This window comes from Bos javanicus, chromosome 10 (assembly GCF_032452875.1).
Source record: "Bos javanicus breed banteng chromosome 10, ARS-OSU_banteng_1.0, whole genome shotgun sequence".
NCBI classification, from domain to species: Eukaryota; Metazoa; Chordata; class Mammalia; order Artiodactyla; family Bovidae; genus Bos; species Bos javanicus.
In genome coordinates this window covers 35390532-35418358 of record NC_083877.1, presented here as the reverse complement: position 1 = coordinate 35418358, position 27827 = coordinate 35390532, and the positions used below count along the sequence as shown (strand labels likewise).

At 51.2% G+C, this 27827-nt stretch overlaps 1 protein-coding gene across 7 annotated transcripts; it reads left to right on the top strand.

Annotated features, from left to right (window-relative positions):
* Positions 1-813: 813 nt before the first annotated feature.
* On the top strand, positions 814-22435 carry BMF (Bcl2 modifying factor). 7 transcript variants are annotated; one of them, XM_061430734.1, is made up of 5 exons: positions 1423-1910; positions 3394-3479; positions 4047-4343; positions 5864-6024; positions 18538-22435. In XM_061430734.1, exons 3-5 carry the CDS (start codon positions 4052-4054, stop codon positions 18637-18639), a joined length of 555 nt encoding a protein of 184 aa, XP_061286718.1. In that variant the 5' UTR covers positions 1423-1910; positions 3394-3479; positions 4047-4051; the 3' UTR covers positions 18640-22435. The 7 variants fall into 7 exon arrangements, 4 of the variants coding, with proteins under 4 accessions (XP_061286716.1, XP_061286715.1, XP_061286718.1 ...); XM_061430731.1 differs by lacking the exons at positions 1423-1910; positions 3394-3479 and adding an exon at positions 1296-1416; XM_061430733.1 differs by lacking the exon at positions 3394-3479.
* Positions 22436-27827: the final 5392 nt, after the last annotated feature.

Below are 27827 nucleotides of genomic sequence, written 5' to 3'. Positions count from 1 at the left end.
CTTGGTCAAGTCAGTCATCTTCTGTGAAATCTTTGCTGGCTGACCTATGCCTCTGGAACAAAGTGCAGATTCCTCAGCTGCCATTCCAGGGACACCTCTGTAATTTGATCTGAACCTTCCTACCCATGCTCACCCTTCCTCAGTCCAGATGTGCACCCAATGATCCTATACGTCCCCCTGCCCTTGGTCCCTTGACAAATTCTCCAGTTCAGCGCTTGATTGTGTTAAAGCTAGGTCTTGGCTATTTTATCTGGTATTCCTGATTGAAAAATTGCCCCATCCTTCAAGGTCCAATTCAAAAGCCACCTCCCTAAAGCCTTCCCCAGCCTTAGCATTCTGAATGTTTCTGCATTCCCAGCAGTCATTATCCCTGGCATTACCATATTTCATGTTGCTTTCCATTATCTTCTGGTCTACTTCTCTAAGTAGGTTGTAAACTCCCTGAGGGCAGGCACCAGGTTTTTGGTACCTAGCCCGGTACCCGGCACAATGAGGGTGTTTAAGAAATGTTTGTGAACTAGCCCATAGATCCCCCTGCCGATAGTAGGTGGTCTGCAGGACACGTTGCTTTCCTTGCAGCCCTAGCACCATCTCTCAGTGCTGCCGTAAGCAGGATGCGTATCAACTGCCCGAGCAGCCCTTGCATTCCTGATCTCTCCTCTCCTCAGCCAGATGTTAATTTTGTTTGACTGTCCATTCCCAGTCAAGAAGAGAGCCTGTGGGTCCCTTTGGATATGTTTGATCTGAATGTCACTCGAGATAACAGTGTCAGTCACACATGTTTTCAAGCTTCCTACAGCTTTGAGGGCTGGAGTTTGCTTCTGACCTGCCCAGCAGCCGGGAAGATGCTTTGCCACCAGGTGGCCGGGATCCACCGGCACCCGTATCTTGGGCCCTCTGGATGCTGCCAGCCTCATCATCTAAAATCTCCCCGCTTCCTTCTCTTCCTCTCCCTTTCTGGACGCGCCGAAATTATTCAGACCATACGCATGAAAGAGAAGACAAAAATCACTTTGGCGCCCCCTATCTCCCGCCTAACAGGGAGGACTAAAAGGCTCTCGAGTGCTTCCAAAGTCCGTGTTAGGAACAGAGTTTGCTTGGGCGACGGCGCTCCAATTGCGTTTCTGGCGGAGGTCGGAATTTGGCTCGGTCCCTTGCAATGTTTCCAAGGGAAGGTTAGTACAATCGTGACAGTCCCTGGCAGCCGCCCAGCCCGGGACTTCGGGCTCCACTCTCCATTGGCCAGCCATCCGTGTGACGCTCCGGAGGCGGGGCCTCATCAGCTGTTTGCGGGATGCCCCGAGCGGGCGTATTTTGGAAACAATACCGCGAGGTGCAGAGTGGCCTCCACCCGAGCCTGCCCGCCTCCTGCCGCCGCCGCCCCTGCCCGCGCCTCCCGCCGCCCGCAGCTGCCGGGTGAGCGCCTGGGCGGCCAAGGGCCGGGCGGAGTTGGATCTCACCTCCTTGGGGAAGTGGGGAGAGGATCGCGCTGCGCGTGGGGGCCCGGGAAGGGTTGGGCTGCGGGCGTCTGGAGTGACCATGGACTGGGGCACTGGGGTGTGGGAACGGGGTACCGAACCCACATGTAGGTGCGCTGCTCCACAAAGGAATGCGGGACTAGTAGCATTTGAGTCTCTAATGACTTGGGTCCAGGTGGGCAGGGGAACCTGCGCTTCCCCGCTGAGCAGATCTGGGCGCTCTGGATCTGACATTGGGGTAGGGCAGGGAGTTGTGGGACGTCCTACATCCCTGCGGAGTCTGAAGGCTCCTCTCCTTAACAGCTGGGCTTTTCCCCCTCCTTCCCAATTGAGTTTGGGCGCCAAGCCCCCGAGTGCTCGTCACGCTGGACCCTGGCACGGAACCCTGGCATCACGACTCGGAGGCCGAGATTCTCCCCTGGAGCCACCCAGGTCTGCTGTGTGTTGTGTGAGTGCGTGAGTGTGTGTGTGTGTGTGTGTGTGTGTGTGTATGTGTGCGTTCCCAGATTTTAGCCCTCGAAGAGGTTCAGAATGTCTGGCTACTGCCTTCTCCTAGGAGGAGGAGGAGGAGTCTGAGTTCAGCATCCCTGTTAGAGTCCTTAAGGGCTGGGATGGCTCCAGCAGGTTTTAGGTCTCCTTGATAGGACTGCTTCTCTGGTAGTGCATTTAGGAAGTGCCCTCCTGTTGCCTGTTTGGACACCACCTCTTCAGTTCAGGGGAAGGGGAGAAGTCTCTTTACTGTATCCCAGTGTGCGCTTGATCTTGCCCAGCACCCCTCTGAAGGCTCCCACTTGCAGAAGAGCCATCTGTAGTTCCTGTGGAGAGTGGGAAGGGTCCCCCTAGGCTGGCAGACCCACACCTCTGGCTGCACCTCCAGTGCAGGCAAGGGCTGAACTTTGGGGCTTTGCTGGGAGGGGGTGGGAGAGGTGATAAGCTTCAAAGGAAAAGCCAAGACAATGACTGCTGCTTGCTATTGGCTTTGGAGGGCCCCATCTTAGGTTGGGATTGCCAGCTTGCATAGAGGAGGTGGAAGGGCAGGAGGGGAGCTCCTGCCAGGTGACTGGTAGGACAGCACTTGGTCCTTTCTGCAGGATGCCTTGTTTCCTGGCACTGATAAACTAGTTCTCTCACACCTTTTAGGAAAACACTGTCCCAAGAGCACCACGTGCCTTTTTTTGCCATCCAAGTGGGCAGGGAAGAGGGCAGGCAGGATAGGGACCATAGATAGCTCAAGGACAGGATGGGATGGAGGGAGAGTTAAAGCAGGCGCCTTAAAGAAAGCTTGCATTTGAGAAAGCCAAGATTCTTGAATTAACTGAGTTTCCTCTAAGTACTTTACCAACCCACAGACCATTTGGCTTGTTCTTCAAGGGCAAGAGACTGGAAGACAGAATTCCCAGGGGACCTCTAATTGACTCTGGCAGTGACGAACACCATCTCTCTGTATCCTTAACCACTCAGGTGGTTGCTTTTCTGACTGCCCCAGGGACCCTGGGGGGTTCCTGGTGTATGTATAGGGGACTGACTTTGAGCACAAGAAGCTGGGTGACTGCAAGCTCATACTTCCAAGAGCCATCAAATGGAGCAAGTGGAACTTCTTTATCACCAAGAAACTCATATCAACAACCTGAGTTCAGGCAGCAAGTGAGGTCATAGAGAGAGGGCTGAATTTCACTTCCTTCTATGAGGCAGGTTGTACCCATCTCAGGTTCGGTGCTGGCAGGAATGGTAGGCTGTGGGGAAGGATTTGAAGTTGTGGAGATTAGTGACTCCACACTGAGCTGGGGGACTCTGGGCACTTTGCTGGTTGCTGGACCTCTCCTCTCGGCTAAGCTGTGGTAGGCAGATAGCTCTACTCTGCTGAGAGGGCAGCTGCAATGACTAACTTGGGTTTTTCTCCCCCTCTCTCTCCCAGGACACACTCTTACCACATCGTTGAGCCTGTTTGTTGTGTTGAGCAAGCAGCGGGTGGAGACTAGAGTCTTGGGCGGGGCTTAGCAGGTTTGGAGGGAACCTGGCCGGGCTAGGATCGCTGGCTTTTGTTTTTGCTGCCCAGCCTGGAGCTCTGCTTAGACTGAGATGAGAACTTGATGGTTACTCCTCAGGCCAGCAAAGGGGTGTGTGTGTGGTGAGCACTGTGGGTACAGCCAGTCACAGCGCCCTCTGCCCTCCCACAGCCACTCACAGAGTCTAGTCTTGTTGACATTTCTCCAGGTACCCTCCGTGCTCGTAGCAGCTGACCATACTCCTGCTATGGCTGAGAGTCAGTAGCAGTCCAACTGTGTGACTGTGACCAGCCTGGGTCAGAAGAGGAGGCTGAGGGGAAGGTGGCTCCAAGTGGGCACAGGGAAGAAACATGGAGAATCCTGAAACTGCAAGGCAGCCCACATTTGGGGATGGGTTGTCACCCTTGGCAATGCTTTATCTGTAGGGTTGACTGTCATCAGTGCCTGAGCCCACTTCTCCACATAAGAAGGGGGAGCAGGAAAGAAGGAAAGGGAGGGAAGTCCTTCTAGGTAGAGCCTGGGTGGGGGCAGCCTCCCGGATGCCTGCATTGCACCCTCACAGGGGAGATGGAGCCACCCCAGTGTGTGGAGGAGCTGGAGGATGACGTATTCCAGCCCGAGGATGGGGAGCCGGGGACCCAGCCCAGGAGCTTGCTCTCTGCTGACCTGTTTGCCCAGAGCCAGCTGGACTGCCCCCTCAGCCGTCTGCAGCTCTTCCCTCTCACGCACTGCTGTGGCCCTGGGCTTCGACCCACCAGCCAGGAAGACAAGGCTACCCAGACTCTCAGCCCAGCTTCCCCGAGCCAGGGTGTCATGCTGCCTTGTGGGGTGACTGAGGAGCCCCAGCGACTCTTTTATGGTGAGTGCTCTTAGCCTCAGGACTCCTCCCTTAGAGATGGGGGAAAAGAGGGGACTTTCCCTCCCCAAACCTGCTCTTTGCTATTTCCTTCCCCAAATTGAGCAGCAGGGGCTATTGATCTCTCAACTCTTCACCTGCTGTCTATCTGCTCATATACTGCTGCTTGCCTGTGTTCCTCAGGCCACAAGCAGGACAGATTTTGGCCTTGCCATTCTTTTCTGCTCATTTGTCCCTTTCTGGAGGGATCCTTGGGTCCATGGTGTCTCCTTGGGTTGGAAGAAGGGTACCTGGGTCTTGGCTTTTACATATTATGGCCTGTTGAGTGGCCCAGCCTTTTGTGTCGTAATAGTGATGTACCTTCCGTAAAGTGGCTAGTGTTGCCCTGGAGAAGGCTGGGGGATCTGTGACTCGCTGTTGACACTGAAGGGGAAAACCCAGCTTGTTCTGGGAGAGAAGTTTCCTGGAGGCAGAAGGTCCCCCAGCCCAGTTGTCACTTGGGACTTTCTGTGTTTGGAAGGGGAACTGGAGAAAGAGGTTGGGCCTGCCTAGGCTCATTGCCAGCAAAGGGGCTGTTTCCAAGGCTCAGTCAGATAAGACCCTTTCATTTGTGGGCTTCAGTGGTTGGTTTTATTAGCAGTTTGCCCTCCTTGGCAAAAGGGCAGGGTTAGATAGCCAGTGTTCTTCATTTAGCACAAAGCTTATGGAGGGAAGGGTGGTTCAGAGGCTATCTTGCTGGGTCTGATGGAGCGGATTGAGGAGACGCTGCAGTTATTCCCAGAAGGAGCTGCACTGTAGGACAATTCAGGCAAAGTAGTTCTGGCAGGAGTCTGAGAAGATGGATAAGGCAGGCGGGCAGGGAGGAGGGAAAGACGGGAGCAAGCGGGCGCCCCTAGTGGCAGCTCGGTGACCAGCACTTGGTCAGTGAGGAGAGCAGGTCTAGGTGTCTGGCCTGGGGCTGGCTCCAGAGAGGAACTTGGCTAATCTGTGGCTCAGAGGCGTCTTCTCTCCCTATGTTTTTGTGCCACTGCCCAGAGCTTCAGGGCCTGAAACCAGCCTTTCTCTGCTACACTAAAAAAGTGAGGTTACTTTCTGATTTTCTTTCTCTGTCCCTTGCTCTGCTCAACTCAGGATCTCTGGAGAGCTGCCTCCAATGTTTTTCTAGAGAAGAGCTTCAGCCTGCTACTACTATATGAATAATGAATAATGAACTGTGGTCAAGCGTAGCTGGGTAAATAAGGACAGAAGGTTGGCAAGTTCAGCCACACTTATTACCTTTGCCGTGGCACTGCCAGTGAAGGGAGGGCTGAAGGAAAGCCTGGCATCAGTTTTCATACTCTTGGGCAGCAGGCAAGTCAGGCTGTCCACATTTGGCAGAGTGCCCTGAGAAAGGCAGGCTCAGTTCCTCTCCCTTCCTATACTAGAGTCTACCCTTGACCCTGGGTCTTGACCAGGGGTGGCAGGCATGGGGAAGATGGGGCAGTGGTGGAGCTTGCTGAGATGTGGGCCCTCTGTCTTTGCAGGCAATGCTGGCTACCGGCTCCCCCTTCCTGCCAGTTTCCCTGCAGGCTTGCCCCTTGGTGAGCAACCCCCTGAAGGGCAGTGGCAACATCGAGCAGAGATACAGATTGCCCGAAAACTCCAGTGCATTGCAGACCAGTTCCATCGGCTTCATATGCAGCAAGTAGGCACCGGGGCTTGGTGGGGGGAGGTGGTGTGCATCTGCTGGGGCTGTGGGGCTGGGGCCTGCCTCAGCAACTCTCTCTGCTTAAAACCCCACGTTTAAGGCCCCATGTTACCGTGATTCTCTTGAACTGGAAATCGAGAATGGGCCTGGCTGAATGAGTGCTCTTGCTCTCACCTCTGAGATCCAAGTTGTTCATCTGCCTACTTTCAGCTCAGGCCCCTGGGAAATGCTCCAATCTCTTGCGGAGAATGGCATAGCTTCTTGCAGCCTTGACTGACACACTATATCTTATTGAGTTCATCAGTGGGAGATGGTCCCTTGCAGACCTAAGGGGAAGATTTTCATGGTGCTGAGGAAAACTGGACAGTCGGAGGTACCTGGCTGCGGTGCAGTGGGAAATGGGTAACCAAGGCCTGGAGGGTCTGAGTTGGGAAAAGTGGTGGAACCGGTTGTAACCCGACACTTTCCAGCTGGGGAGGCCGCTCCTCATTGTCTCTGTCTGGAAACCAGGGTTGGGACTCTGGAGACTGTGTACCTCAGAGTCTCTCCAGACCAGTGACCGGGTGCTCGGCGGGCAGCCTGGCACCAGCCCGCCAGGGCGGAGCATCGCGTGTCAGTGGAGCTTGTGGCAGAGCCCATCAACAAAGGCGGCGGCTGGCGGGCTCGTGTGGAGGAGCCCTCTGTGCCTTGGGCTGGAGGCTGCCTGGCTCTGCAGCGGCAGTCTGGCCCGGCCCCTGGGCACTTAACTCTTCCTTCCTGGGCTGACTTTCTGGATGGCTGCCAAGGCGGGGAGAGGAGCCTGAGGCTGGATCCCTGCTAGTACAACCACCACTGAAGCAAAGTCATGCCACCTGGAAATGAACACATTCCCTGCCTCTGGGACAGTGTCCTTGCCTAGTCGGCTGTGTATGTGTATGTGTGTGTGTGTGTGTGTATGTGTGTGTGTATGCGTGTCTATATCTGATTGTATATCAGGAAATCAAGAAAATAATTAATCCACCATGATTGGGCAGACCCTGAGGTTAGATGGGGAAATTCAGGTGACCAGAGGAGAGCTATTGATAATAGGTTTGACTTGAGGACCAAAACATGGCCAGCACCTGGTAGGAGGTGGGGTGGGGAGACAGAAATTGAGTTTAGGTTTCCTGAGATCCAGCCATAAGGGGTTAGTCTCTGCCAAGGTGAGCGTCTCTGCCAAGGGGTTCTGAGGGAAACGTGGGGTTAGACCTGGTCCTGGTGGGTTCCCCAGTCCCTCAGGAAGAGAGGGTGGCCCTGTGCTTAGATAATAAGGCAGCCTGGCTGCCTCCTCTGGCTCCAAGCTCCAGCCCCTATTCCCTCCTTTGATTGTTCTGTGGAAACTTGGCTTAGGGTTTTCCCTTCAGTCCACTCTGGTTCTTGATTTCTGCCTCTTGGCCTTCTTCCTACCCATTCACTTTACGCTGGCTGTGTAGGCCTGTGGTTGGCCTGAGCTCGCAGCTCCTAGCCCCAGTGCTGCAACTGATAGAGGACACAGTGGCTCTGGGTCTCCTGGACTCACCTGGGGGCCTACCTGGAAGGCAGTGTTCTGGATTCCCATTAGACCTGATCTCTCTGGGAAACAGCTGTTTCCCAGAATGTTCCACCATCCACTGGTAAGCCCTTCTAGGCTTGGGAGCAGGCTGGGAGGCCTCCTTTGCCCAGTCGAGCCCTGGCACAGGACTAGAACTCAGCCCAGGGCCATTTCTTCCCAACTCAGTCCCGCACAGGAGAAGCTGGCCCTGATGCCAAGGTCTGACCCTGCCCTTTGCTGTTTGGCATCACTGACCCCAGTGCAGAGCTGTCTCTTGGAGGGCCTGGTTCAGCTTGGGAGGAGGAGGGGCAGAGCCACAGAGTGGGAGGAGAACTAGAGGAGAGTCTCCTCAGCTCTGCACCTCCTCCACTGCTGGTTCCTGACTTCCTTGTGCCCCTCACCATCCTGCCAGCTACCTTCTCCTACCGTGCAGTGGCAGGAGGCCGGCCAATGAGGCCGAGAGCTGGTTTTCCCAAATTTTCCATCGCAAAGAGCTAGGCTTTTTGTCCGTGGGAGTCTTCTTACTTTTATCCCCCTCCTCCCCACTCACCCTGCTCACTTCCCTGGGAGCCCATCCTGTGGGAAGGACTGGGATCATGGCCATGGGCAGATGGAGTGCTGGCATGTGTAGGACCTTTTAGCAGCTAGTTTTAAGAAGTGAGTCATTTTCTGAACTTGATTACAATATAAACTAACGTCTAGATATTTCATATCCACACAAAACTGTTGTCACTCTTACATTCTTATAATTCACCTTCTTTCCCTATTCCTTCCCCTCATCTCTGCAAGCAGGACACTGAGGCACAGGGGTGGAAGTAATTTAGGTTAAGTCTTGAGGCTTCAGATACAAAGTCTGAAGGCCCAGGTTTGAATGCCAGCTACCAGCTACTGGGAAGACACTTGATCTGGCAGAGCCTATTTCCTCTTCTGTAAATTAGACCTAATATCACAGAATTTGATCATGAAGATTCAGTGAGAAAATACCTATCTGAGCTCCAGGCACACAGCAGGTATTCTTTAATGCTTGTTTCCTTTGTCTCTATAATCCCGATCATCCCCCACATTTGTTCTTGTCAGTTCACAGTGCATCTTCCAGCCCACCTGTCCAGCTAGTCCCTAAGCAGAGCTGCCTCCTGTGGGCTCCCTTCCACCTGCCCTGTTCAGAGAAATTGGCTTCTAAGCTATTCACTTATGGGCCTTGTCCTTGTACATTTCTCCTGGGGGAATGATGATCAGTCTCCATCATTATGGGTTGAGTTTAGATAACCAGGAAAGACAACTCAAGACACAGTAAGAAGGTTGAAGGAACCCGGCCATCTCCTTTCTTCTCAGGTCTGGGATGGTGTCCCAGGGCCAGACAATGGCCCTTGGTCCCCGAATCCTGTAGGGAAGGTGAAGCTTCTGCCTTTTGTCCCTGGTTAGGGACCTCAGTTATTCTTTTTTTTGGCTACATCAGGCTTGTGGGATCTTAGTTCCCTAACCATGGATTGAACCCATGCCCTCAGCAGTGAAAGCATGGAGTCTTAATCACTGGACTGTCAGTCATTTCCAGTTATACTTTTTCTATTTGAGGGGAAGCCCTAGGAGATGTGGAGCACAGGGAAGGGTGTGATGATGGTAGTGCCTTATAGGATGGCATTATGGCAAAGTGAGTGTGTCAGCATGACCCTAAAGGCAACATGCTCCAAATTCCCCCTGGTGCTGGTTATTGTGGGCTGTAAACCCTCCCAGCATGTTTCTCGAGGAGCTTGCTGGATGGAGGTCTAGCTTGGCTACCCAGGTGATCTCTTCCGGATGGCTTCTCTGGACCAATGGGCAAGGATTGGAGACAGAAGCTGTGCTTGCTGTCAATGCTTTGGGTCTCCAAAGCAGCAAGAGAGTTGGTGGCAGAGTGAGTGGAGATAAAAAGCCTTTCCAAACCTGGTCACACACCCTTAACTTCCTCTGGCTGGGTCAGGAGTGCAAGATTCCCCTCTTTGCTCCTTTGTGAGCTTAGCTTAGCTGCAACACGTGCTCTGTGGTGGTCTGGTGACCTTAGCCTACCTTGACCTTGGCTCTGTAATGGTGCCTTGGTGTTTCTTGTCTGTCCAGCTTCTTCAGGGAACATGGCAGTACAGGTTTGCTTCCTCCCTGTGCTCAGGGGCTGCTCTGGCCCAGAGGTGAGTCCCAGCTTCTTTCCATTCCCCTTGCCGTGGTCTCCTCCAACATGAGTCAAAGAATGGAAAAAACTTGGTGTCCTCTCCCCTTAGGAAAGTCTCCTGTCCCAATGGCACCATCTTGAACTTTGTAGTATATTTCTGGGCAGTGTTAAGAAGCCAAGAATCATTAAAAAAAAAAAAAAAGTGGCTTCTAGAGACCATTGAGTGAGTAAAGCTACAGGAGAATTGAAATTCTTGTTGGAAATGGCTTTTTCACTTGGATCAGGAGTGGCTCCATTCAGAAGAGTCAGATTTGGAAATTCCCTGAATAGTAATTAGACTTTATGGAAAATGAGATCTGAGAAAAATTTCAGCCACTCAGTGGAAACCATCTTTAGTTGTAAGGTCAGAGAAAGGATCCTGGAATTAGACGCAAAGTCTGGTTCAAATCCCAGCTCTGTCCCTTATGAGTCCTGTGTTCATAGGCAAATCATGTAACTGACTTATCTGAGCCTCAGTTTCTCATACACACCTTGCAGAGTTGATGTGAAAGCCCTTTGGAAATTGTAATATGTTTAACTATTAATTCCCTGGTGGCTCAGTAGTAAAGAATCTTTCCACAATGCAGAAGACCCGGGTTCGATCCCTGGGTCGGGAAGGTCCTCTGGAGAAGGGAATGGCAACCCACTCCAGTATTCTTGCCTGGAGAATCCCATGGACAGAGGAGCTTGGTGAGCTACAGTCCAGGGGGTCGCAAAGAGTCAGCCACGACTGAGCGACTAACACACAATAACTATTAATGCCTAGACAATTTAACACTTTCGAAAATGGGTTTTAGGATTTGTTTCGACCTGGTTTTGGAGTTCTTGGGGAGCTCTTTTGGAAGTTGTACCTGAGCTGGTGTTTTCTTGGTTTATTAACTAGTGGCTTCTCTGCCAGCAGCCTGGATCTTTTGTTCAGGGAGCCCCTCACTGCTTCCTGACCCTTTAGGATGCTGTCCTTGTTGGTGAGTAGTTTTCTGGAGTTCAGACTATGCCTAATAAAGTTGTTCAGGCTCTAGATGGGGAAGCCCAGGGCAGGAGCCCCAGAGATTCTCTCTAGGGTAAGAAGGGTCCCTAGGAGCCAGCCCCAGAGTGGGAGGTGCCCCTCGGACAGTGCCTGGGGAAGAGTGAGCCTGGGGGAGGAGCTGTGGAGAGTGCTGTGCGTGAGAGCCAGTGCTGGGGCTTGGGGGCCCTGTGTTTGCTCTGTGGCTGGCTCTGTTTATATCGCTCGCTATATTTAGCTTCTGAGTCATCAGCGTGGCTGACTAGAGCCGAGTTCCCCACACAACTCTGCACCTGACTACTCTCTCTTCCAGGAGAAGGGCCTTGTAGTTCCGGACAGTCCATTCCCTCCCCACCAAGGCAAGCCATGGGGATGGGGTTGGCTTTGGGTTTTTTTTTTTTTCTTCCCGCCCTGGGGCAGGGAGGGTGATGAGAGGGAGGGATTTGGAGGAGGCATTAGAAAAGAAGGACAAAGAAAAAAGTCTGGTTTGCCTTTTGATCTGTGTCTAGCAACCAAGAGGGCATGTTCTATGACCAGTACAGAAACAGCCAGTGTGTGGGGTGAGGAGAAAAGTCTGGCCTTCGGTGCTTGGCTTGACCGTCCTGTCCAGGGAGTGGCCCCGGGCGGGATGAGAACAGTCAGCTGCAAAGGCCTCAGGTCGGGAGGTAGAGCCTTGGGGGTTCCTTCTCCCCCTCCTTGTAGATCCACAACGGACCTGCTCCCTCCTCACTCCCCTCTCTCCCTCACTTTTTAAAAATAATTATTTATTTTTTAACTGGAGTATAGTTGCTTTACAACGTGGTGTTAGTTCTGCTGTATAACAATGTGAATCAGCCATATGTGTCTCCCTCTCTTGTGACCAGAGCACACATACCCCTCTTCCTCTCTGAGTTCCTAAGAAGCTGCTCAGTAGTTTGAAGGAGCTGTTCTCAGACTGGGGGAGACAGAGCCATCCCTAGGGGCAGCTGGGTCAGGGCCTCAGTACTTCCTGTCTCCAGGCCACAGAGGGGCAACCCAAGGCTCTGGGGCATGGGTGGCAAGCACAGCCCGATCCCCCACCCCCAGGGACTGAAGCCGGTGGCCTCCACTTATGTTAGAGGAAGCCCTCCTATCTTGGACTGAGCTGGGCCCAGGCTGCCCTTCTGGGAGAAGCAACTGATGTTGCCATGGTGGTGACTGATAGCTCCAACGTCCGTTAGTGCTGCTGGCTCGGCTGAGGAAGCTCTTGGCGAGAATATTTTTCCTTTTCGGTTTTGCCACGTTGCTTGTTCCTTGGTATCTGGGTCAAAAGCAATTTGGGACAGTAGGCCCACAGGGCCCATTGGGCTGCCCCGGGGGTCTCAGAATTCCTTGCCCAGCTTGGCAGCCTGGAATTCTGAACCCAGCTGCCTCCGGCTGCCATGGCCCATCTCAGAGTGAGAAGTCAGGGATTTCCCCAGGACTTCATGAGCCTGCCTAGAAGATAGTGCTCCTGGGGCAGGTGCTCTGAGCTGAGGGTGTCGAGGGAATTGCTCCACAAAGTCGAGTCTGGACCAGGTTTCCCTTGTCCTCACCAGAGATTGGGGAGCTGCTCCAGGTAGCCACTGGCCCAATGCTTTACAGATATTTTTCTCATTTAAGCATCACAGCAACCTTGTACTTCAACACCTCATTACCCCCATTTTATTGGAAGCCAGGGCTCTGAGAAGTGGGGTAATATGCCCATGTGACACTGTTGATCCTAAAACCATGGTCTTCCCATCACCCATCCCTGCTCCTCAGCAGGTGCAGCCCAGAAGGTGAGAATCTGATGGAGGTCCCACTCTCCACCCTGGCTCAGCTTTGCCTCCTGTGAAACTGAGTTCTTGCTTTTCTCCCCTTCAGACTGTAAAATAATTGAAGACAAGGCTTACAGCTTGCTTATCTTTGTGTCCTTCGTAACTCTTAGCTCAGTTGGGTACCTGATAAAAGTTTGCTGAATCAAACAGAAACATCTTCCCGACTTCTTGTATGTGGAATTTTCCTGAAGTCTTCCTTAGCTCTGTATTCCCATTGTCAACAGCAAGGCTTTGTGGTTCAGCCTTACCATGGTCGGTTTAGAGTTGATGGGGAAAGGAAAGAGGTGCAGTAGGAAAATGACATTTTATAGAGAGTGTATTGCCCTATATTTTAAAAGAAACTGAGCATGGTTTCAGAGAAACATCTGAAGTTAACATTTCAGACCAGTTTTAGCTTTATTTCTGTTTGATCTTCAGTTAGCTCTGCCTCTGAAAGGTTTATCGTCTTTCTAGTCCACAGCATCCTTACTGAATAGTTAATGATCTGGAAACAATTTCTTTAAATATACTGGGGCGGGGGGCAGTTAGGTGGTGATTCTCTTTGAACAGTTAATATCATTTTCATAATGTGAATAAATACACTGTAATATTTTACTGAAAGAACACAGCTCTGGAGTCAGGGATCTGAATCACCCCCTCCCAACTAACTTTAGGGATAACTTTTCTAAGCCTTTGCTTTCCCATCTGTAAAATGGGATTGAAAATAACATCTGCCCTTCCTATGGCCCAGATTTTTGTGAGGAGCAAAAGAGACGATAAGAAAGCATTCTAGGTATGAGATTGTTATAAACTGATCTGTTTGGTCAATTTGCATTTTGTGTGTTTGGTTCTTCGAAATCAGGGCTACAATGTAGCTTTACTCTTTACCCAAATTCTCTGAGGGTGAACTAGCTCTTGCTGGAGCATCTGGTATACCGGTGACACACGGAGTCCCCAGAGGGTGTGAACTGGATACGGGAGAGACAGAGGGAGATTCTTATCAGGGGAGAGCAGGGAACACTCTTTGTGCTTAGAGCAGAGGCGATGTGGGATGAAACCGAGTTCGATATGTGTAATACAACCTTGTCAGACACTGCAGCCAGCTCTTAAAAAAAATAAAAAAGCCTTTAATAGTTGGGCCTCTCTCTAGGCAAGAGGCTGATCCTATCACTTCAGGTACATCTTCAGACCTGGCCAGACATCAGTTGTTCCTGGCTTCAGAGAAGCAGGTTATCTTGGAATGCTGGCTTTTCTGTAGTCAGGGCAGTGTGCTTGTTGAATACCTACTGTGTGCCCTACGTGTTCCCCATCATCCAGGAGGAATGACTGGGTATTCAGTCACAGTGCCTTGCACACAGGGGGAATGACTCCAACACTTGTCAGCTGACTGCCTTCATCCCCCGACCACAGAAGGAAAGTGGGGCTGAAAAGAGAACCGCGGGTCTGTCATCCTGGTTGTGCTTTCTTAACTGAAGAGAGCATTTTTATCCACCATGTGAGGACCCCTTTCTTTGGGGCATTCACCTCGATTCTTGCCTTCCGCGCCTTGGTCCTACCTTCTGGACCAAATTTGAGAGCTCTGGTGTACAGTTAAATTCCCATCAGCTTCTCATCTTCTGAGCCCGTCTTCTACCCCTGAGGATACCCTGGCTGTGCATTCTGGGAACCCCCATTCTTTGTAGATTCCCAAACTTGAGGGGTCCCAAGCAGCTTGGGAGAGCTGAGCCTTGTGCCAGGGGTCAGCACTCTCTGATCTCAGGTGATGAGTCAGGGGCCAAGCGCACTTTTTCCTGGTTCCCCTTTCCTTCTCCCTTTCTCCTGGACACCCTCTCCTGGAAGCATCCATGTGCTCTGATGTTCAGTGTCTTGTGTACCTCATCCGGTTCAGTGAATGTTGATTGCCTTTTTTCTTACTCTTTCTCTCCCTGGCCTCCCTTCAAGTCCTTTTTCTTTCCTTTCTAGTAATGTCCTTTTTAAAAAATTAAAAAAAAACATTTTGTTTATCGTTGTTCTTCATAATCAAGGCATTCTGGTTCTCTTACTGTGTGGCAATTTGATGTCCTTTCAGAAAAGGGCCTTCTGGAACTTACCCTGTGTCAGGAGAAGGCTGGGTGGGGTATGTGTGGCATTGTTCATGCTCACAGAAAGGGTTGCTGGGGCAGTAGATGGTTTCCCAGGCCCTGGTCTTGCTGTGTCTTATGGCTGCCGAGGCAGCCAGCTTGACCCTATACTAGGCAGCTTGTTCTCCAAGCCTACCTAGACCCTCCACCAGGCTGGATTTAGTTGTTGGAGCTCTGAGTTATAATCCTGAAGGTGATTGTGGGTGACAAACTCCGAATCACCAAGCTGTACAGTTGGAAATCACCTCAGTGGTTTCTAAATGCCTGTGTGGCCTGGCTGCCTTAGAAGCACCTGGGCAGGATTAACCTCCAGCTTCGCCAAGTCATTACTTTGGTGGGAGGAGATTGAAAGAGACTAAAGAAAATACCAAATCATGAAATGTTTTCTTCTAGGCTATAGGATCATGAGTGATTTTATTTTTTCCTTTCTAATTTCTTGTATTCCAGTTTTTCTGCAGTTAAGATGTATTATTATTATTATTTTTTAAGATGTATTATTTTTATAACTAAAATAGACAATAGATGTTACTTCTGATTTCAAAAAATGTCACTCAGGGGAGCATTTCAATATACAAATTCTTGGGCCCTTCCCTGAAGATTCTGCCCCAGTTGTTCTGGGTGGGACTTGAGGACTCTGTATTTACAATAGCACCTCAGTGGATTCTGTGACACAGCAGGTATGGGAACCACTAATACCATACCTCCACTTCACCTATGAGGAGAGGGAAGACTCAGGCTGGCTGGTGAGAGACCCCAGCCTCCCAGGTCCTCTGATTCCTGGCCCTGGGATGCTACCCACTGCCTAGAGCGCCTCCTTCCTGATTCAGGAGCCCCGAGGCCTGTCCCAGGCAGAGGCACAGAACCTAGGTCCTTCCTAAGGCTGGTCCCTTGTGGACCTAGGCCAGTCTGTGTCTCCCAGCAACGTCTCCACCTTCCAGTCTAATACCACTGTCTTTTGGGTCCTAGAACCTGCCGTCAGAGAAGGCAATGGCACCCCACTCCAGTACTCCTGCCTGGAAAATCCCATGGACAGAGGAGCTTGGAAGGCTTCAGTCCGTGGGGTCGCTGAGGGTCGGACACGACTGAGCGACTTTACTTTCACTTTTCACTTTCATGCATTGGAGAAGGACATGGCAACCCACTCCAGTTTTCTTGCATGGAGAATCCCAGGGACGGGGAGCCTGGTGGGCTGCCATCTATGGGGTTACACAGAGTCGGACATGACTGAAGTGACTTAGCAGCAGCAGAACCCGCCATGATTAGAGTGAGGATTCTTTCTTGCCTATCCACAAAGATTGCGGGCCCAGAGAGTTACCCAGAGTGGCAAGTGGCCCCCATTAGGGGAATGTGGGGAGAGATTGAGGCCTACAGAGATGGGATTGGTTCAGGCCCCAAATTGTAGAGCTGTGATCTCCTTCCTTGGCCCTTGAGCTGTTTTGAGATGATTTAGAGAAAAGGAAGATGGAGGGCCTTCTCTGGTATAAAGAAGGGTATGTGGTGGCACTTGGAGCACAGTGGTAATGAGTAAGGACATTGCTCTAGGGCCAGGTGGTCTGGATTTTACCCAGACCCTGCTCCTTACTAGCTATGTGGCCATCCCTGCTACTTACTAGCTCTGTGGCCAAGTTTCCTAACTCTTTGAATGATCTCATCTGTAAAATGGGCATGATAATATATACATGTGTCATAGGGTTGTTGAGAGGATCAAAGGAGCTTAATGTGTGTAGAGCAGTTCTTCTTATACTCTAATATGTCTTAAAGTCACCTGGAGATCTTGTAACAAATTCAATAGACTTTAAAAATAGCCCATATAAAAAAAAAAATCTTAAAAAAAAAAGCATTGTGATTCAGTGTGTCTACGTTTCTTATAAGCTCCCAGCTGATGCTGAAGCTGCTCGTCTGTGGACCACACTTTGAGAACCAAGGACATAAACCAGAACCTGACACACTCAGTTTACCATGACTGTTTGGATCGTGGTTGTTATTGTTACTTGGCCTTTTCAAAGAGGCACCTGAGGAGCCTCTAAATTCCAGCAGACTGGCCTCCCTAGAGACCAGTCTTTTCCTGGATTTTCCTCCTATTCCACCCATGACCTTTGCACCTGTCCTGGGTAGCAGCTGGAGAGGGGAGACAGGAGGAGGGGGTGCTCTGTCCAGCTGCTGCAGGCAGGCCTGAGTCTTCAGGTTTGCAGCTGAGTCCGTTTTCACGCTGCTTTACTCTAACCAGATTTTGTTAAGCCTGGTGTGTTTCCTCTTTTTACTCGTCTTTGTTTACAAAACACAAGGAAGCCATCAGTCTCTCCAGTCGCAGTCTGCCAGGCCTCCTCTGTGGCACACCCTGACTTCCCTCCCCTTCCTAGCAGGAGCCGTGCCTCCAGCTTTCTGGGTTTTCCAGTCTCCCCTTCTGCAGGGAAAAGAGCAATGCTATTGCTACAGATGTGGGGACACAGATACAGGACAGGGCCCTGAAGTCAGCCTCAGTTGACATCTCACCTCTCCTCTCTCTCTGTGGCCTCAGGCAGGATGACAGGGAACCCAGCAACCTGCCCAGTTGCCTGGGGACAGGTCAGGGGGTCAGGGCCTGACCTTCCTGGGAAGCTCTGGGAATCCAGGAGCTCTGGGGGCTCACTTTCCAACTCTGCCACTGACTTACTCTAGCCTCTGCTCAGCTGACTGGGAGTTGCCTGGTGGAGGCCGGGGCTGTGGTTAAAGACTGCAGGGGCTCCAGCTCCCCCTACACTCGCACACCTCACATAAATGTGATTGCTGCCCAGGCCGCTGCAGCAGTCCAAGTCCAGCCTCTGTGTTGGCTCTTTTTTTTGCACACTAGGTTTTTATTCCCCTGTCCACTGAGAACCCCGTGGAGAGGGCCCCAGCCTCGTCCTCCTGCCCTGGCAGATAAAGAGAGAACAAAGACCGCCTCTCCCAGCACCCCTTAGTCCCCTCCGGGCCTCTGCCAATACCTGTGTGGGTGGGGCACCAGCCACAGTCCCGTGAGTCACTGACCCCTGACCTTTGCCCCAAGCTTCCCTGCCTGACAGTAGGACCTGGGATAACCTCCAGAGAGTAGTGTGCATTCTTTGTTTTTGTTTTGTTTTCAAGTATGTTCTTGCTTAACGTTTAATTGGCTCCAGTCAGTAGGAAAGCGCTCCAAGAGGGATTATTTATGGCTTACTGTCAAGAGCGGCTATAAAAAGGGCAGCGCGGAGCTGAAGATGCTGGGAAGGGAGAGAGGGCAGGCGCCCAAGTGTGTGTGTGTGTGTGTGTGTGTCTGTGTGTGTGTCTGTGTGTGTGCGTGTTTGCACTGGATGAAATCAGATTTTTGCTGCCTCAGCAGTGTGGTTTAAATGGAAGATTAACCCTTTGACCTTCACAGTGTCAAATCACTTGCAGATGGAGGCTCCCCCACCCCTTTCCCCCTTGTTCTCTGTGTTACTTTGGAGTTGGGGGAGAGAGGGGGGCACTTCTTCTCTTTCTTTCTGAAGAAAGTTTGTTGTTGGTGCAGCTGAGGTTTGAGGGGCTCAGGAGCCAATCTGATTAAAAGCAGCATTTGGCTAAACTCTGGAAAATCCTGCAAGCAGGGGAAAAAGTTTAATCCTCTTGTGCACAGTGCATAAAGAGCCTGGTCTTTTCTTTTTAATGTTCACACTGCAATTGTATATGGAGAACACTGCTATCTCCCCCTCGTCGCCACTTCTCTCATCACTCCCCCAAATCCCCCATGCCCCCGAGTTTGCTGTCCTGATGGGATTAAGGTGCTGCCCTGGGACATGTGGATCTGAACTTTTGCATTGGAAATGATAAGCTGTTGTCTAAGGTTGCATTTAAGAGTTACATTGTCTTTTTTTTTTTTTTTCTTTTAGTACCAGCAGAACCGAAATCGCATGTGGTGGCAGATCCTCCTCTTCCTACACAACGTGGCTTTGAATGGAGATGAGAACAGGAACGGGGCAGGCCCCAGGTGAGGCTGGGCTGCCCCCTTCGCACGGGCACCATGGAAGGACACCGGCGAGGACTGACACTGCGTCTTGTGAAGTTGTTGTTTTGTGTTTTTATTTTAAAAATTTCTCTGTGTACATAAGACATACCCAAGCAGGACCTCTTTCCCCGTTCAGGGCCTCGACCAGGAGTGGGGGCCTTTGTCAAACACTGTTGAAGTAGAGGCTGGTGTGTCTGTGACGTGGAACCTCCTAAGGGCTCGGACGAGTAGATCCTCTGTCATCGGTTGTTGAAGACGACCAGGTAGTGATCTCCCATGAGAGGACTGTAGTTTTCCCACAGGAACTTAAGAAATAGGAGGCTGGATTAGACTTGTGGTTCCACCAAAGCTATCAGCCTTCCACCGTGAATGGAGCCCCTATCCGACGAGTCACACTGCTTTAACCCCCGCCCAGGGCCTCAGCCAGGGGCTTTCCAGCTGTGCATGGCAACTTCACTAGGTCGGTCAGCCAGCTCCATGTCTGGGCTCTCACTGGGCCCAGCCATCGCCCACCCCATGGGCTCAGGGATTCTTGCCCAGCCCCTGTCATCTCCAGCAGACCTCAGGGAGGGTTGGGTTTCTCCATGGACCCTCAAAAAGTGCCGCAAAAATGAACCAAACTTCTGGGTAGGCCTCACATCTGCCTTTGTCCCACTTGGAAGCCCAGGATTGGTCCTGAGGTGCAGAACCACTGCCCACTCTGGCTGCCCGGGACTGGCTGGGTGTCAACCATGGAGGAGCCAAATAGCCAGTCAACGTGGTGTAGCCAGCAGCTTGTGCCTTTGTCAGGTTTTCTTTTGAAAGAGCCAGCCAACAGACTGCGTCCCACCCCCAACAGCAGCACTCTAGGGCCGGAAGAGACAGGACCGGACTGTGGAGGTGCCGGGAAACCAGGCGGCCATCCCACCCATAAGAGTAAGCCCTAGAGGAACCCAGACCCCTTGGTTTCCTTGGAAACCAGTTACCTCCTCCTTTTTATCCCCATTCCTTTCTCACACCTAGTGGGATCCAGGAAGAAGCCAGCACAGTGGCTTTGTCAGCTGAAATGTGTCTTTTAAAGTAACAGACAGTGATTAGGGTGAGGAACTGTCAAAGCTGGGTGCACATTTCCCGTCTTCCTTCAGTTTCCAGCCAGGCCAGAAAGGCAAGCTCTGGAACTCAGCAGGATCACCGCTGCCTCTGAACTCTTTCTTTTCTCTCCCTGCTGTGGCACTAATGGAGAGAATTTAAAGCAGCCTGCCTGGCAGCTCTGAGACCAGACATGGGGAATCTGAAAAAGATGCAGGGAATCTGTTAACCAGACACCTAGAAATTAAATTATCATTTTTGCATATGTGAGAGGTTAACATTGGTGCTAACGGTGAAGCAAGACCCGAAGAAAAGATGGCTTCCCTGGGCTGAGAAGGCCCCAGGGCTACCCAAGGAAACTGGAGGAGTCCAGAGCAGACTCTCATATCTGAACAAGTCCCAGCTCCTCTGATTGTGCAGAGAGCAAGTCTTCATTCCCATTGAAGGACACACTGATCTGGATGTACGGTCAGGCAGGTTGTTCACTGCACAAGGGCACTGGCAGAGGAAGGTGATGGAAGCTAGACTCCAGCCCACGCTCTGCTCACTAAGTCGTATGCCCTAGTGTTGGGCTGTGTCCACTTACAGGAAGGATGCCTTTCCTAATTTGCACAGAGGTACCCTATGAGCTCTCAATAGCTTGAAGAAGGACTTCAAACTGTGCATCAGCCTTGGTTTTGTTCTGCTTGGATATTCTAGAGGTATTACCTACCTATTCTTGGTCAGAATTGTATTCTCAGGGTGTGTACCATGGTTTGTCTGCTAAGAAGATAGGTTCCTTCTTGGGAACAGGCATGGAGACTGGTGCTGGGATAGGCTGACCATTGTGAAGTCCAGCCTTCCCTGTGGGTCTTCGCACCATTTTTTTGAATTGCATGGGACATGTGTTATTTTTCCCTCTCCTGGACCAAGGCTGTGACTGGCAGGGTGCTGGTATACCTCAAGTGGCATGCATAAGAAAACAGGATTATTTTTACCAGCCACTTTTACCCCCTCTTAGCAGACTTTCCGTGTGAGCTGAGTGAGAGTGCAAATAAATGGTCCAGGCCTTGGTGCCTAGGCAAAGTCATCAGCCTCAGAGACCTTGCTGGGCTGAGCAGGATGTCTAGTGGCCTTTCCTGAGAACTGAGCCCGCAGTCTGAGAAGCTCAGTTGAACATTGCACCTGGGGCTGGGTAGAGGGTCGGTCTGACTGCACTGTCTCCATATTCTATGAAGCCAGGAACTAATTCACTATCCTAAGCAAGCCAGGACCAAATGTGAAACTCCCCTCCTTCCCCTCCCGCCAGAACCCAGCAGGTAGAATAGTCCCAGGAGGAAGAGGTTCCTCCTGGCTGGCTGTTTTTAATTGGTGTAGTGATCTAGACTGGCCTCTTCCCCCTCTGCCTGGTGACTTGGTCTGAACATTCCTCAAGTTCAACCTCAGGAGACCCGTCCCTCCCCTGGGCTCCCTCTCCCCAGCCATGACCCCCAGGAGCTTGGCTGTCTCCAGTTAGGGGGTGGAGAATCAGTTAGAGGGAGGGAGAGTCTGACCTGGCTCCTGACCTGTAACCAACAGAAGACTTGTGGAGCTTTTGTGGTTAGCTGAGGGTAGGGTTCGGGAGAGGGACTGGAAACTCTTCCCTGGTAGGAATTGCCCTGGAGGGAAGGGAAGCCTGATGTTCAGGGTCAAAACAACTCTTCTCATTAAGAACCCCAGAGTAGGGGCTTCTGGAAGGTGGTAGAACTAGGGAGGGAACCCCCTCAGGCCAGCTGTCTCACTCACTCAGACAGTTGCAGGACTCAGCTGGGCCTCCTCTATCTTTGCCTGCTTCAAAGCCTGGACTGGTTTTGAAGAGGCTGCCCCTGGGGCCTTTTCTTGCTCAGTCCAAGGATCACCTCCCTCAAGCCCCCAGAGCAAGGGGCTTATGTGATAGGCATGTCCTGAAGGCTCAGAGGGGCCCAGCTGACTTGTCTGTCTCCAGTGGCCCAGCCTCAGCCAAGGATGGGCTGGACATGGCAAGGAGGGACATAGTCCAGCCAGGGCCTCCTCCACTTGGGGGCTGGGGAGCCACTGTGAGTGTCCTGGTTAGCACGCAGAGAGTTCTGATGAAGTGGAGTGGGGCAAGTGAGGGATAGCAGAAGCAGGCACATCGGCTCTGTGGGGGCTTCTGCACATTGGTGCTGCAGGGTCCCTCTGTGTGTGGGTGGGGACACCTTAGTGATAGACTACTCAGGCTGACTCCTTAACTCATTAGCCTGTGAAGCCTCCTGGGAACACTGAGCAGTGGGTGTCCAAGGCTGGTGGGCACTTTGAGCCTTGAGGGAACAGCAGAGCAAGCCATATGCTTCATAGATGTGTCAGCCTCTTGGGCTGAAGGTGCTTGGAGCTCTGCAGGCTCCTAGTCCATGCTGCCCTTCTCTCTGCACAGCAGACCAGCACCTCTCCCTGCTTTGTGAGCATCGCCCAGCAGGTTGCTCCATCCCTGGGTCCACAAGGGCTGTGGGGGGAGACCTAGTGAGAATGTAGCATTTTGTCCCTCCCAGGTTAGCTGACCTGGGTTCACTGTGCTCTGCCTCTGGGAGAGAGACAAGAGAAGAGAGGGAGGGGATGGGAACTCATTGTTTCTAAACCTGTACAGAATATTTGGCTGTGTGTTCTTCCCGTGCATATATGTGTATATATCTTTGCCTCCATCAATTGGTACAGTTTTTAATAAAACCATTTAAAGCAAAGCTGGTCTTTTCCAAGGTGTAATAAAAATGCAAGGGGGTCTGTTAACGGATTAGAGATTCCTAACTTGCTTCTCGCTGCCCTCATGAGTGACACCCCACCCCCACCACCCCACCCCCGCCCGGGACCCCAGCTTTTGTCAGGACTTCTTTTCCCTCTTGGGGGTAGTGAAGAGACATTATGATCACAGGAGAAGCACAGCAGAGGCCCCGTGAAGTGGAAAAACACAAAGTGTGGATCCAGACCTGGATTTGGATTCGGTTCCAGCCTCCACCAGCTGAATGATCATAGGCAAGTCGAATAACCTCTCTGAGCCTTCAGTTTTTCTGTGTGTAAATTACTGGTGTGCCTGCCCTGCAGGATTAAAGGGAGTGTGGACCAAGGACCTGTCCTGGGGCCAGCCCTTGGCAATGGCAGCCTTAGTGATCAGAAGCACCCTCCGCACAACCGCTCACCCCTGTCATCCTGGGCCTGGCTTTCCTTTTATCAAGGTAGCATCTCACAAGGTAGGCTAGCTGTAGGAGGACTTCCTGGCTTGTCTTTGAGGATTAACAATGTGTTTGACTCAAAAGGGTAGTTTAAAGCGCTTGACAGAGTTCTAAAAATCCTTGGGGAAAACCACCCACAGCAGTAAGCTATGAAACGAAGGGCCAACTCACTCGGCCTGTGCTGGCTCCCCATGACCTGGGAAGCTGTTGGCTCCCTGAGGATCAGCCTTGGACTTGGGCTCCTAGCCTGGTAGAAAGTGGGCGCTTGAAGTGACGTCAGTTGTCTTATCTAACCTCTTCATTTTAAGGGGGAGAAAACTGAGGCCCAGAAAAGGGATGCAGTTTTCTCTTGGGACTTTTTAAACAGCTGAGTCAGTCGGAGTGGGGCTCACCCCATCCATCTTGGTTTCCATTTGGAAATTGCAGTGCTCTTGCCCAGATCTGCAGGGAAGCCAAAACTCATCTATTTTTAATGCCAAATAACTGCCTCTTCTCCTGTAAAACATGGCACTTCTAACCACTCTATATTTGGACAGCAAGGTTTATTTTTACTGGAGTGTGGTAGAAGTGGGGCCTGGTGCCATATCCGGATGTTATTCTACATTTCACATGCGGGGTGGCAGTTGAGCCCTTAAAGCAGCTCCTCTGAGGTTCGTGGGGTATTAGGTGATTGTGACAGAAATGACTTTCTTGTAAGTCGTCTATGCCTGCTTCAGGTGAGGCTGCACTCAGGTGCCCAGCTAGAAACCTGATGGCTCACTTGTCCCAGCCAGCTTGTCCATTCTCTCTCTGATCCCTCCAGAAGTCCAGTGAGAAGTTAAAGGCTCAGCTGCCCAAGCTTGACCCAGGCCCTGCTATTTGTCAGCGGAGCCACACTGGGCAGGGCACATGGTCTCTCTGTGCCTCGGTTTCCTCATCTGTAAAATGAGATGACAATAATCTCATAAGTTTGTTGTGAGCATTAAATGTGTGACTATGTGTAAGGGACTTAGAATAGTGCTTATTACATGTTCATTTTAAAATATATATTAGCTGTTAATATTATTGCTTTTATTATTATGGTTTGTAGGCAGATGACCAATAAGCTCTGACCATTGTTATCTGGAAATAGCCCCTGCACCTGTCTTCTCTCTCTGCTACACTGTTTCAGGGTCAGTTTTTCCCCTGGACAACTGCAAGCCCCTACCTGGTCTCTTTCCCTGCCTTGCCACACCCCCAGTGCCTTCTCCGCTGCCAGGGGACCTTTCTCAAAGACAGACTCCATTCCACCCCTCTCCACTGGAAAACTTGTTCTACTCTATCCGGTCCACATTCATTTCTTAGCCTGCCTCTCCAGTCCCCCTTGTATGAGTATTCTGACCCATAGAAACTTGTGTTTCTATGGATCAGAATAGAATGAATTGCCATTTCCTTCTCCACTGTATGTGTATTCTTATATGTGTATTATGCATGATAAATTACCCCTAAATGTAACTGATTAAAGGGTTTCCCAGGTGGCTCAGGTGGTAAAGAGTCCAGCTGCCAATGCAGGAGACGTGGGTTTAATCCCTAGGTCGGGAAGATCCCCTGGAAGAGGAAAGGGCACCCTACTCCAGTGTTCTTGCCTGGGAAATCCCACGGACAGAGGAGCCTGGTGGGCTACAGTCCATGGGGTCACAGAGAGTCAGACACAACTGAGTGACTGAGCACCACGCACATAAACCTCTTAAAACCACCAGTCATCTCACAGTTATTTATTATCACCTCACAGTTTCTATGGGTCAGAAGTGGCATCCCAAGGAGGCAGTATGTTGAGAGGCTAGTATGAAGATGGAGATTCCTGGAGCACCCATTCAGTTTATACTATACAAGTTCAGTGAGACAGGGGGAATGGGGAGAGAGAAATACATTCACCAAGGTAGTACAGCAGATGGGTCTCTGGCCCTGCACTCAGGGAACATGTGGTACCTGGAGTGAGTGTAACATAGGAACATAGTATGTGACATAGGAACATGCAATGACCTCTTATCGCACCAGCATCTTATCCCTCAAAGATGCTTTTTTTCTGGTCCAGTCTGGCCCTAAACGTCAGTGGTTTCCTCAGCTGCTCAACCAAGGCAAGAGGACTCTCTTCCAACCTGAAGGAAAGCTGGCTGTCTGGGGTTTCCTGAGCAGTGATCCTGTTGTTCTTCATGGGTGTCTGACAGGATTTTCAAGGGCAATTTTCACTTCCTGTGATTTTGGTCTTACAGGAAGCCTTAGAAGCAGTCCCTTTGGGAATTGAGACTCCATTGGACCCTGAAACCAGTCATTCGGCCCTTAATCCCCTGCTTTCCTGGAGAAGTTTTTGCCCTAAGTGGGAAGGGTCTGAATGGAGTTAGAATTGGAACTGCCTTGAAGGGAGGGTAGAGAGTACGTGATGTAAGTGGTATCCAGTCTGGCTGTGGCTTTGCTACCATTCCGAGGTGCCCTGGCTCCATGCTACCCTGCAGGCAGATCTCTCACCAGCATTTGAACTAATGCCGAGCGCTGCCTGTGAGACAACAAGGTTCACTGAACAAGTTGATGGCCCTGGCTGAGCCCTTTGCCAGGAGTCCTTCATCATGATGCCCCTGAAAGTTCATGCGTAGATTTCAAAGAAACGCGTGATCCCTGTCCTCAACATTAAGTCCCGAAGAAAACCAGTTACTCAGAAGCAATGAGAAGTTCACTTGGCTGGGATTAGGGAGACGGGCTTTTAAGCTGACTCCGTCACTAACTAGCTGAATGACTTCGGGCAGGGAAGTGACTTCACCTCTCTGGTCCTTGGTGTCCTCATCTGGACATTAGGGTGGAACCGCACTGCCTATCTGTGACCTGCCCAGCGTTTTCTTCTGCAGTTTCTTTGTTGGATCTTAAGCTCTTTTAAAAGAGATTCTGCTGGAACTGTATACCAATCCTTTCCTCAGGCGAAGGCACAGACTCAAGGATTTTTGTATCAGATCTCAGGCAGGTTATTTGGTCGCTTGGTTTCCAGATTTAAGGACTCTAAGGACAAAAGCAAAAGGACGAGTAATGCAAAAACTCAGAAACCAAAGCAAGCTCTTTCCTCATTCTTCCCCTGCCTTTGCTTATTCCACAGGAAGTGATCTTCTCTCCCAGACACTTCACCCTCGTGTCCACTGTGAGGGAGAGTGGCGTTATCTCTGGAGGGACTGTGTTTACTGCATTCTTGATTTCAGAGACACCCACTTCTCCATCAGTGAACAGGGGCCTGAAGCTGTGACAGTGTTGTAGCTCTTTGATCTCATCCATCTTGAAGCGGGGCAGTGAGATCTGGGCACCTTCCTATAAACTCAGGGAGTAAAGGGGCTTCTGATGAAGGTGTCTTGGAGGATTGTGCTGAAGGAGCTGGCAGGAAGCAACTGGACGCTGACGATGAAGGAGAGCATGGCCCATGGCCATGGGAGACCCAAGAGCTGCCAAGGTGAAAGGCCTGGGAACTCTGGGCACCCTTGATAAAAGGTTCTTGCTTTACACCTGAGTGAGTCCAGGGTTCTGCCTGGTGATTCTGCCTTTGAAGTGGAGAGGGTTCAGTGCCTGGCAGCAACCTCATTTCTAACACATCATTACATTTGCCCAGAGTGCCCTTGAACGCCAGGTACAAACTTTACAGGGACTGTACATGTACACACACACACACACACACTCAAGTGGGCTGAGTACTGGTTTAAACAGTGACAACAGTCTGATCGATCAGCCCTGAGTCTGGTAGATCAAACCTGCAATCAGTGAGCCTTTTGCTGGAGCACTGAGGCTGGATACTGCTCAATGTGCTGCTGCTGTTGCTGTACACCTAACAGTGATTCCCTTCTGAAATGTAGAGAAGAACTGGTGATATTTCATCTACTGAGGAAACTGAAATTCACCTGTAAGAATGGCTGTCATACCATCAGGACCGCCTCTGGCCACTGGCAGCCACCATTTACCCAGAATGAGAACCAGCATTTCCTTGATTAGCATGTGAATGACTGTGTGCCTGTGTAGATAGACTCCTGGTGGCAGGAACTGGTCTGTCTCATTCACTACTCTATCCCCACTATCCAGCAAAGAACCTGACACTTGCACGATGCTCAGAAACCTTTGTGGAAGGAAGGAGTGATGAATAAGAATGGGAGGAATGTAATGAGTACCAGCGTGATATTCAGTGAGATAGGCCATTCTCCGCCATATTTAATTCTGACCTCCTCCTGAATCCTGTGGGTCCAGGCGTTAAGTGGCAAAATGAATCTTGTTTCCTTTTCCTCCCCTGCCGAAGTCTAGAAGTCAAATTTTTGCAGACTTTCAGGAAACTTGACTTGCTCACTTTAGTGAGATTGGATGCAGTGATTTCTGGGCAGAGGTGGGGTCAGGGAAAGGGCATGCTGGCACTGGGGCAGATGGGCTACGAGCAGTATAGGATGGTGGGTCAGGCTCAGTACTGGCTGTGAGCAGAACCGAAGCTCACCCAAGCCCATGGTGAATGATGCTGCCATGGGCTGCAAGTGCCAGAGGGTACAACCAGGGTGGGCTGAATCAGCAACCTGCCAGCCTTCCTCTGGCAGTGCCAACTCTCCTCCCCTGGAGGGGGGCATTGAGGGGGAGATGTGGTCCAGGCTGCCCCATCGTCTTCTCTGGTTCATCCCAGCCATCCACAACAAGGATGGGGAGGAGTTGGGGGAAGCACTGGCCCAGGAACAGCCTGCAGTGTTTAGATGTTAGGATTCCAAGGAAGTCCTGGTGCCTAATCTATCAAAAACTCTCCCCCTGGACATTGCTCTAGCTTTCAGTTGCTTCAGCCTGCCTCTTCCCCATACTGGCTATAGGAGTACTTGTGTCCCTTTGCAAGCCAAGGAAGCTCTATTTATTTATTTATTTTGGAGGTCCTCTGCTCTACCATGAGCCACAA